Source organism: Miscanthus floridulus, chromosome 8 (assembly GCF_019320115.1).
Source record: "Miscanthus floridulus cultivar M001 chromosome 8, ASM1932011v1, whole genome shotgun sequence".
In the NCBI taxonomy this organism is placed as follows: domain Eukaryota; kingdom Viridiplantae; phylum Streptophyta; class Magnoliopsida; order Poales; family Poaceae; genus Miscanthus; species Miscanthus floridulus.
In genome coordinates, this window is record NC_089587.1 from 177,309,669 (window position 1) to 177,321,569 (window position 11,901).

Genomic DNA, 11,901 nt, shown 5'->3' on the forward strand with positions numbered 1-11,901 from the left:
GTAACACATAAAACCGGGTGACATATCTGTCATCAATACTACTGTCTCTGTAACAGTTGCTTCTAACGTTCTGCATTCCCGGTGCTGTCTTGCATTGATTTTGCGAAACCTTGAGCTTTCTTTCCCTTTCTGCCATTGCAGAACACAGTGCATCAAGTTGGGATGAAACATGTTTAGGCCCCATTTAGAACCCAAAATTTTTTGCGCAGTACCCATCACATCGAATCTTACGGCATATGCATGGAGTACTAAATGTAGACGAAAAAAAAACTAATTGCATAGTTGGGTGAGAAATCGTGAGACGAAACTTTCGAACCTAATTAGTCCATAATTAGACACTAGTTGCCAAATATAAACGAAAGTGCTACCGTAGTCAAAATCCAAAAAAATTTGGATCTAAACACGCCCTTACTCAGGAGGAGCTGATTCTTTTCCTTACCAATTCCATTCCACTGTCCACAGCACATCACAGTACGAGTATCACTTGTGTCTATGAGGTGACAGTTACCAAAAGAGACATACTGGTGTTGGAGGACACGTAGTGAAAAGACAAGTGGTTCGAGTCATTCATGAGGGTATATGCACTAAGCACTGGTCAAAACAAACAGCCTGGACAACTCCACATGCTCAATATCGATGTGGGGTGTTTGGTTCTTTAGTCGTTTCTAAAATTCATATCACATTAAATATTTAGATACTAATAAGGAGTATTAAATATAGATTAATTATAAAACCAATTACATAGATGTAGGCTAATTTGCGAGACAAATTTTTTAAGGCTAATTAGTCCGTCATTAGCATATGTTTACTGTAGCACCACGTTGTCAAATCATGGACTAATTAGGCTTAAAAGATTCATCTCGTAAATTAGTCGTAAGTTGTGTAATTAGTTTCGTAATTAGTCTATATTTAATGGCAACATATCATGTGCAAACCAACTAACCTGTGCAAACTTGAAAACTACCAATCAGGACCACTGGATGCTGATCCAATGAATGGGGCGAGGGGGCTTAAGTGCAAAAAAAAAACGGCGGGTGGGGGGCTTAAGCGCAAAAAAATCCCACCTCTTATCATATTCATTGGATTAACATCTAGTGGTCCTGATTAGTAGTTTCTAAATTTACATGGGTTAGTTGGTTTGCACCTGATACGTTGCCATATTTAATACTTCATGCATGTGTCTAAATATTCGATGTGACAAAAAGAGGCACTAACAAAGTACGTACGAGCTATCGAATGAACCTACAAATCAAAGCAGCTGTTCTCCATCAGAATATCCTCTACTATCTGCACTCATTTTGTACATTCCTCCAGTGAAAACTCTGCATCTGCATCTGACAGGAGCCAGCCGGCAAAAGATGGGTGGGAGGGATTCAGGAGATGCCGACGGTCTTGCCGAGCAGCCACATGACGAGCGAGAACTCGATCATGAAGAGCGCGTGCAGCCACGCCCGGTCCACCACGAAGCCGTACACCGTGATCCCCGCCCGGTTGTTCTCCAGGTACGTCACTGCATTTCAATTCATATCGGCCGGCGGCCGTCAGCAATGCAAGAAGGAGCAGCAACAGCATACAGATACAGTCTGTGGTAGTTTGCTTACCCAGCGCCTGCCTCTTCTGGAAGCTGATGTTGTTGGCCTGGAACGGCACGTACTTGGGGTCGTCGAGCGAGGAGCACTCGCTCCGGCTGTCGTCGTCGTCGTCGTCGCTGGCGGACTCGTCACCGGCGGCCACGCGGTAGGCGTTGGCGGGCGCCAGGTAGCCCGCGGTGGGCGGCAGGTCCGGGTCCGGGTTCTCCTGGTCGTTGTCGAAGGCGTGCACCGTGACGTCCGCGTGCCACGCCGCCGCCACGCTCGTCATCGCCTGCGTCTTGTGCGTGATCTTCGCCGCGCTGTACAGGCACATCAGCAGACCTGCCACTAGGCTGATCGAGCACAGCTGTACGCACAAGAACACAACGCAAAGAATGCCAAAGTAAGTTTACACTTCTGTCTGATTTTTTTATTACCACTATAAACATTATATCCTGTTTGACATCTACTGAATTCATCTGGGACTGAAAAGATGATCGGTTTTTTCCTCAAAGAAAAGTTCATGTCACTATATATAGAGAAGAGAATCTGTAAAATCGTCGTCCATGTGTCGGCATTGTGCAGAGCAGATCTACCTGCATAACCTTCTGACACACGGCAGCTGTGTACTAATAATGCTGATTGCCGAAGGAAATATAGCTGTCCGCTGTGGACCATGAGCTGTGTGGTTGCTCACTTGCGCTTGCCAGTCATGGTTGATCACTGACGAGTGGAAGGTGTTGATGGTTCTCTAGTTCTCTTCTTCCATAGTGGTCTGCACATCTGTGTTCCCTTTTGGTTTTGGCCTTTTGGGCATGCAAGCTTTTCCTCCAACTTTCCATTTACAGCTGTCCTGGCATCACCTGATTTGGCATTTCTCGTAGTACCGAACTACTACCAATACTAGATCTTGATTTCAAAATTGGCCATGTGACAAGTGCACACGTACTATGATGATATCCATATTCAATTTCCACGTACATTTTCTTGTTTCTTGTTTTTGCAGATTATTTAACTAACAGGTTATATGTGCACTCTGCCCTCTGTTCACTACCACTGTTATATTCAGAAGAAGTCACTGTCTTTGATCCATACGACTTCATCAACTAAATAAAGGACACATGATCATGTTGCTTGCTTTATCAGTTCGTAGTTCCATCTAAGGGTTTGTTTACAATTTTGGATAAGTAAGAATTAGATGCGGTATATAGTCCTATTTGGATTTCCACTGCACAAAGCCTAATTTTTCTCACTATGACTGTACTAGAATCCTTATGCTTTAGGAGAAAGAGCAATAATAATATAATTAAACCTGCAGAAGAAACAGAGGACGTGTATGCAGGGCGTCCTTATAATTAATAATAATTAACAATTACTCACCGCGAGCTCGCCGGCGGTGGCGAGATTGACGACGGCGTGCGGCCTGGTGGTGGCGAGCAGCGCGGCGAACTGGCTGGCGGAGACGAGCACGAGGCTGCAGACGATGAACTTGCGGTACCGGTGGCTGATCTTTCTGAGCTGCTCCCTGATCCGGCGGTGGTGCTGCAGCACGGTGGCGACGTCAGCGAACCTGCCGAACTCGCGCGCGAAGCCGACCATCCGTAGGATCTGCAGGTAGCAGATGACGCGGAAGAGGACGCAGACCATGAAGAAGAGCGCGACGCGGTACACCCAGGAGGCGACCTCGACGGTGCAGCAGGCTGCGGCGGCCCACCACCAGCGGCGCGAGCGCGAGCCGCCGCCGTACGCGGCGGCGGCGTGGTAGTACCACCAGTAGGCCTTGTAGACGGCCTCAGCGAGCGCGCAGGGGAGCACGAAGCAGGCGAGGACGCGGAAGGAACGCGCCAGCTGGGCGGCGTACCCCGCCTGCACGTCCTCGGAGTCGCGGCGGAGGCTGTCGAGGTAGAGCAGGCGGCGGAGCCCGCCCCCGCGGTGGAGGAGCGCGCGGAGGGAGACGTAGGCGAGCGACGCGGCCAGGGTGAGCGACACCTGGACCTGCCCGTCGAAGGGCCGCGGCGGGGGGTCGGCGGGGGTGAGGAGGCGGACGGCCGCGGGCGCCGCGATGGCGAGGAGGAGGAAGACCGCCCAGGAGCCCACGGCCGCCACGCGCGGGGAGGAGGAGTGGTCCACGCAGAGCCAGGCGAGGCAAGCGCGGAAGCTGCGGAGCTCGTCGTTCGCGCTCGATGTGGATCGCGCGAACCGCGCCGCGGTGGCAGATGACTTCCCCGGCGCCGGCGGCAGTAGCGGCGATGCGTCCGCCATCGGTGCTCGCTTTCCTGGCGGGCCCTGGGTGTCGGCACGGAGCGGGCGACCGGGAGTGGAGGGCGAAGTGGGGTGAGGTGGCTGTGTCTCTGTCCGGCTGCGCGTGGGCCGCCCGGGGGAGAGGAGATACGCGCGGCTGGGAGATGGCGAGGGTGTTCCAGTTGGGCCGCTCGCTGCCTGCTCTAGTGCTCTTTCTCTCCCTCTGCTCTCTGGGTCTGGGATCTCTACATATATACCCTGACCTTGAATGAGGTGACGACAGAATTACGTGTGGACACATGAGAGGCGCTGTAGCTTGCTTCCCGTGACAGTCGTGACGACGGTCCTGTGCAGCTGTCGTGCGCCTCATGATTTCCTTTTTCTTCTAATCTCCAGATTCAAGGAAAGACATATAATGCACCACCTTACGTAGAATGGTTTGATTTCTGGAACCAAAGACACCCTTTTATATATATATATATATATATATATATATATATTCACTTCTAAAAATGTAGGAAAAAAGCTACAATATATTTGAAAACTATCATAATTCTACACTTAAAAAAAAGATTTTATCGAGCTATGCTTTTTAAATTAGAATTAAAACACCAAGGCCCTGCATTGTCCTTCTTTAGTCGACTCGTCACCTCTATCCTCTCCGCTCTCCACCTTTTGCAGAGTGAGACGCCAAAAGCCAGAGGGGTATGATGGTGGCGATGGGACCTCTGCCCTACAATGGGGGTGATTTCGGATCTATGTGAGCCAGGTAAGGTACTAAGGTCGCACGATTGAGATAATGATAGTGCACATGGCTTGTTCTAGCCTGAAAGCATCTAGGCCCCAGTTGGGTTTCGGTGATTAACGACGACATGAGATTACTATGACTGACGTGTGTTTTGCGGAGACAATTTGAGTTAGGTCATGATAATGTAAATTGATTGGGCAATCATGGTTGTCATGCCCATGTCGATGGAAATCGTTTTAGTTTTCAAAGGATGGACGACAAGGTTAAGGACGAACTAGTTAGTGTTTGTTCGAAACACCAACAGGGGGTATCAATACATAACCCACTCGTCCATTTGAGGTCTCTTGCCCATTTGTTCAGCTGAGAATCAACTTTGGAGTGCAAGGGAGAGCAAGAGCCTAGTGGGGTGATTGAGATTTGATAATCCAAGATTAAGGACCTCATTAGTGCATAGGGAATAGCAAGTGTGCATCCACCTTACTCATTAGGTTTGTCTTGGTCAAGTGAGAGTTTGTGCTTGTTACTCTTGGTGATCGCCATCACCTAGACGGCTCGGTGGTGATTGGGAGCTTGGTGATCATCCGGCGGAGCGTGTGGATGACCCAAGTCACTTTGTGAGCGGTTGTGGGCGATTCACCACGACAGAGTGTCAAAGAATCAGCCCGTAGAGAGCACTTGATCCTTGCGCGGGTGCTCCAACGAGGACTAGTGGGGAGTGGTGACTCTCTGATGCCTCGGAAAAACTTCGCCATGTTCCTTTCCCTCTCTTTATTTTGAGTATTTACATTTGAGCAATTCATTTGATGTCTTTACATTTCTAGAATTGCCATGCTAGAGTAGGATTGGAACCTAGGGTGCAAAACTTTTGTATGGGAGAACAATAGTAACATATTCTAGACACAAGGGGTGAAATGGGCTAAGTGTAGGGCTTAATTATTGAAAAAATTTAGAATTAGCCCAATTCACCCCCCTCTTGGGCATCTTGATCCTTTCAATTGGTATCGAAGCCTCGCGCTCCCTAAATTAGGCTTAACCGCCTAGAGCAAGATGTCCTACGGGGATGGACCCCTCCTATCTTTGAGGGAGATGATTTTCCTTATTGGAAAATTCACATGGAGGCATACTTAGAAGCTTTAGATGTTGGAGTTCTTAGAGCCACCTCACAAGGCTTCCCAAAACCTAAGGATCCCACAAACCTTCAAGGCGATGAGGTTAACTATGAGAAGTGGAATGCAAAGGCTAGAAACACCCTTTTTAGAGGCCTTTGCAAGGATGTTTTTAACTGTATGTGGAACCACAAAGATGCTCATGCACTATGGTCGAACATTTGTACGCTCCATGAGGGAACCAAGTGTGAGCATGAGGAATGCTACCACCTTGTGATGAAAAAGCTTAACTCATTTGAGATGTTTCCTAGAGAAAGTGCCAATGAGATGTATTCACGCTTGAATGTTCTTGTAGAGGAAGTCAATGGGCTTAGACTCGCACAAATGCAACCCTCCGATATTGTGAGAAAGTTCTTGAGTGTCCTCCCCATTGATAAATATGGGCATATTGTGACGGTGCTTCATCAAGGTGATCTTTCCACCGCTACACCAACTCAAATATTGGGGAAGATCAATACACATGAGATGTACATGCACATCACTCCACAAGATGGCTCTTCTTTCACCAAGAAGAAAGATTTGGCATTCAAGGCTAGCCAAGAGAAGTGGGGCAAAGCAAGAGTTGATCATGATAGCTCAAGTGATGATGAGATTGATGATGCAAGTCTCGCTCTCATAGTGAGAAGAACTGCCAAGATGCTCAAGAAGCTAGACAAGAATGGTGTCAAGTTTGATGGCAAGAAGAATAAATTCTTCACTAGTAATAGAAGGAAGCCCATTTTCAAAATGGATTGCTATAATTATGGAGAACTTGGTCATCTAGCTCATCAATACCCCAAACCTAAGAAAGACAAGTACAAGAAGAAGTACAAAGGCAAGAAAGATGACTCAAGTGATGATGAGAAGAAGAACAAGCCATATAAGAAGAAGGATAGAAAGAAGAATGACAAGGCATACATTGTTGGTGATTGGCTCACGGACATTGAATCATTAAGTGGCTCATCCGATGATGAAAGTGAGAATGAGAAGGAGAAGGTGGCCGCTCTTGTGATTGATCCTTCACTATCTTCACCAACACCGCTGACGTCATCCTCTACACACCTATGCCTTATGGCCAAGGGTGAATGAAAGGTACAAAATGATGATGATAATAGTGGTGATGATAATACTAGCAATGATGAAAGTGGTAGTGATAGTGATGAAGAATTTGAATAACCTTCTTATGATGATCTTGTCAAGTTGCTAAACCAATACACTAAAATCATTAAAAAGGCAAGAGCTAAAAATGAAAAGCTAAAACTTGAGAAGGACTCACTCTTAGCAAAGTATGACAGCCAAAAAAGCTAGTGTTGAGCTTAGAGAAGAAAATAAAATTATGTCATCCAAACTCAAGGAGCTCAAATCCTCTAAAAAGGAGCTTAGAGAAAAACATGATAAACTTGAGGGGATACATAATGAGCTCACCACTAGTTACAATTTGCTAAAAGAAGAGTACACCAATCTCAAGATTAATCATGACAATCTTGTTCTTTCTCATGAGTTATTATTCAATGAGCCACATGATGCTACTAATAATTTTTTTAAGATTGATATAGCTACATCATGTGATGACTTGATTGTTGAGAGCATTGAGCAAGGTTCTAGTAGCAAAGGCAAGGAAGTGGTTGAATCTGAAAACTATGATGATTATGTCAAGCTCAAGAATGAGAATGAAAAGCTCAAGAAAGATCTTGAAAAGTTATCAACCACCAACACAATTATGATAGAGAATCTTGACAATGATTATGATATAGCTCTTGAGAATAAGATGCTTAAAGAAGAGAACAAGAGACTCAAGATGGAGAAAAATCATGATGAACTTAGAGAAGAAAACTTGAAGCTCAAGTTAGAGAAAGAACATCTCAAGACCGGGTTGAGCAAGTTCACAAGAGGCCAATATCTCCAAAGTGAGCTACTCATGAACACTGTGATGAAGATGAATAGAAGTGGTATTGGGTACTTGACAAATCAAGAGAAGAAAGCTCAAGCTCAACATCAACAACAATACATTTTAAAGCCTAAGCCAAAGAGATGTTTTGAGTGTGTACAAGAAGGTCACTTTGCTCATGAGTGTCAAACTCCACCACCACAACCTTGCCCAAGCATGCTAGACCCTTTGCCTTCAATGCTCACTACATGCTTAGAAATAATTCTAGTGGAAAAATGAAAGTCATGTTCTTAGGTCCACCCAACAAGAATAGGCCTAAGCAAATTTGGGTTGCAAAGTCACTAGTTGAGAAAGTAAAGGGCCCTCATCAAGTTTGGGTCCCTAAACAACAAGCTTGATCTCTTGTGTGTAGGTGAACTACAAGACCGGTGGAAGTCATTGGGTTATTGATAGTGGTTGCACTCAACATATGACCAGTGATCCTCGTATGTTCACCTCATTAGATGAAGAAGTAGATGGTCAAGAAAGGATTACATTTGGTGATAATTCAAAGGGCAAAGTTCAAGGATTGGGCAAATTTGCAATATCAAATTATCATTCAATTTCAAATGTGCTATATGTTGCTTCATTGAGTTTCAACTTGCTATTCATTGGTCAATTGTGTGATCTTGGCTTTCAATGTTTGTTTACCGAGAAGGAAGTGGTTGTGTCAAAGAAAGATGATGATCAAGTTATATTCAAGGGTTTTAGATACAACAACCTATATCTAGCGGATTTCACCTCCAAAGATGCAAACTTAAAGATATGCTTATTCACCAAAACATCACTTGGGTGGCTATGGCATAGAAGACTTGCACCTATTGGAATGAGCTCACTCAAGAAGCTAATGAAGAATGAATTGGTGAGAGGTTTGAAGGATGTGAAATTTAAGAAAGACAAGCTTTGTAGTGCATGTCAAGCCGGCAAGCAAGTTGCAAACACTCATCCAACAAAGGCTTACATGTCAACAACAAGAGTGCTAGAGTTTCTTCACATAGATCTATTTGGACCAACAACTTACAAGAGTTTGGAAGGAAATCTCTATTGTCTTGTGATAGTTAATGACTACTCTAGATATACTTGGGTGTTCTTCCTTCATGACAAGCCAGACGTATCATTCTTCCCGGTGTTTGGTTGCAAATGCTACATCTATAAGAAGCGGTAACACCTAGGGAAGTTCCAAAGATATTGTGATATTGGTTTTCTTGTTGGTTACTCATCAAAGTTTAAAGCATATCGAGTATTTAATCATGCCACTAGCTTGGTTGAAGAAACATATGATGTGAAATTTGATGAATCTAACGGCTCCCAAGGAGTACATGAGAATCTTGAGGATGTAGGTGATGAACCATTGAGGGAGGCCATGAAGAACATTCCGGTTGGAGACATCAAGCCCAAAGATGATGTACAAGTGATTGATCATCTTCATCAAATGTGCCACAAGATGATGATAATGATGGGAGAGTAGAAATGAAGATACTCATGTCTCTCATGATCAAATGGTGGCACAAGCTCAAGATGTTGATGTTCCATAACCTTCCCCTCAAGTGGTTGATAGAAGAAATTCACCCCTACTATAAGCACATCAACAAGATCTCATCATAGGGAGTCCTTTAAAGGGTGTAATGACTCGCTCTAAAAAACTTGCTTCATTTATTGAACATCACTCGTTTGTTTCTTGCATTGAGCCTAAAAATATAAAAGAAGCTCTTCAAGATCTGGATTAGATAAATGCCATGCATGAAGAGTTGAACAACTTCACCCAAAATGAAGTTTGGACACTTGAAGAGCGACCACAAGATGCAAGAGTCATTGGAACAAAGTGGGTGTTCCACAACAAACAAGATGATCAAGGCATCGTTGTTAGGAACATGGCAGCTAGTTGTGAAGGGGTTCTCCCAAGTTGAAGGGTTGGATTTTGGAGAGACCTTTGCACCAGTTACAAGACTTGAAGCCATTTGTATCCTTCTTGCATATGCATCTCATCATGAAATGAAATTATATCAAATGGATGTTAAAAGTCCATTTTTAAATGGTTTTATAAATGAACTAGTCTATGTTGATCAACCTCCTAGGTTTGAAGACCCTAGATATCCTAGTCATGTCTATAGGTTGTCCAAGGCACTATATGGGCTTAAGCAAGCCCCAAGAGCTTGGTATGAGCGCCTTTGGGTTTCCTCATTGAGAAGGACTTTACCATTGGGAAGGTCGATACCACACTATTTACCAAGAAGTTTGATGGAGAGATCTTCATTTGTCAAGTATATGTTGATGATATCATTTTTGGCTCATCAAATGAAGACTATTGCAAAGAGTTTGGAGAATTGATGTTAAAGGAGTTCGAGATGTCTATGATTGGAGAGCTTACATTCTTTCTTGGTTTTCAAGTCAAGCAAATAAGAGAGGGGATTTTTATCTCTCAAGAAAAATATACCAAGGACCTTCTCAAGAGGTTCAAAATGGATGAATATAAGTCAATCAAGACACCAATGCCATCTAATGGACATCTCAACCTAGATGAGGGAGGTAAAATGGTTGATCAAACTCTCTACCGTTCTATGATTGGTAGTTTATTATATTTGACCACATCTAGGCCCGACATCATGTTTAGTGTGTGTATGTGTGCTAGATTTCAAGCTAATCCTAAGGAGGCTCATATGGTTGCCGTTAAAAGAATCCTTAGGTACCTTAAGCACACACTAAGCATTGGTCTTTGGTATTCCAAAGGAGCTAGATTCCAACTAGTTGGCTATTTTGATTCGGATTATGTCGGCTGCAAAATTGATAGAAAAAGCACATCTGGAGGGTACCATTTTCTTGGTAGATCACTAGTGTCTTGGTCCTCTAAGAAGCAAAATAGTGTGGCATTATCCACCGCTGAGGCGGAGTACATTGCCGTGGGTGCTTGTTGTGCACAAATTCTTTACATGAAGCAAACTCTTTTAGACTATGGTGTAGTTCTAGAAAAGGTACCTCTCTTATGTGATAATGAGAGCGTGGTTAAGCTTGCTAATAATCCGGTTCAACACTCTCGCACCAAGTACATAGATATCCACCATCATTCTCTTAGAGATCATGTTACTAAAAATGATATATCACTAGAAGGTGTAAGGACTGAGGATCAATTGATGGATATCTTCACTAAACCGCTAGATGAGGCTATATTTTGTCAGTTGAGGAATGAGCTTAATGTCCTTGACTCTAGTAGCTTCACTAAAAATGAGTTTGTGTTGTCCCTTGTATTGCATTGTGATATAAAACATGCTTAATTTTTAGTAATGCATTTAGGGCTTGTCTAACATGGTTATGATAACCGCCAAAAAGCGTGTGAAGAAGCTTAGCCTTGGATCAAACTTGACAAGCAACTAGACTTTCTTTCAAGTATTGCATTGCATGTGCATGTGTGTTGCTTTGTCGTTTCTTTTTTGTTATCTTTTGAGCACCTGCTATGTTTATCCATAAATAGGGAGAGCATTTGAAGCTCCTATTGGTCATAAAACCCTCTTGTGTGGTCACATGGTGCTCCTCGCCCTTTTTGTTGCCTATTTTCTTAAAAATAATTATAGCTGAAGGCAAATTATTTAGAAAAACTTGAGGGTTTGAGAGAAGTCTCTCATATTAGTCTCAATTGGTGTTTAATTTGGATCTTATTGAAGTTTGGGACTTGATTGGGAGAAAGCGTCATGATGAAAGGAGGAGTTTATGCAGTTGAAGAGAGACCGGACGCAGGGACCAGACTCACCTGTTGCAGCGTTCGATTAGTACAAAAGGAGGAGATATAGTTGTTGAAGGAGGACCTGACGATGAATAGTGTTTCTACAGCGTCCGGTGTGACGCTGTTTCTACGTTCGGTCAACGCAGGATGGATCTTAGGGAAGGACCAGACACTGTGCTGCATTCGGTCAAGGGTCATCGGACATGTCCGGTCATGATTTGAGGGTCTCTGGACCTCTCTGTTGTTGACAGAACTCTAGAGGGCTATGCCCGATCGTCTTTGCCAGTGCGTTCGGTCACTGGAGTGCAAGCGGAATAGATTTCTCTTTTATTTCCTTGTCTGTCATGGGGGGGCACCATATTACCATTCGCATTCACCGTTCCCACGGCCATGCCTACGCCTGCATCTCCGCCACCGTGCCTTCGCTGTGCCCGCACCCGCGCCCGTGCCTGCATCTCCACCGTCGTGCCTTTGCCGCGCCTGCACCTACGCCTACATCTCTGCCATCGTGCCTTCACTGTGCCTGGGACCATGCCCATGCCTGCATCTCAGCC

The 11,901-nt window shown here is 44.5% G+C and overlaps 1 protein-coding gene across 1 annotated transcript; it reads right to left on the minus strand.

Annotated features, from left to right (window-relative positions):
- Positions 1 to 419: 419 nt before the first annotated feature.
- On the minus strand, positions 420 to 4,048 carry LOC136474113 (uncharacterized). The gene is made up of 3 exons (XM_066471721.1): positions 2,952 to 4,048; positions 1,602 to 1,938; positions 420 to 1,510 (listed from the first exon to the last, which is right to left on the minus strand). The coding sequence occupies exons 1-3, from the start codon at positions 3,831 to 3,833 to the stop codon at positions 1,374 to 1,376; spliced, it is 1,356 nt and encodes a 451-aa protein (XP_066327818.1). The 5' UTR covers positions 3,834 to 4,048; the 3' UTR covers positions 420 to 1,373.
- Positions 4,049 to 11,901: the final 7,853 nt, after the last annotated feature.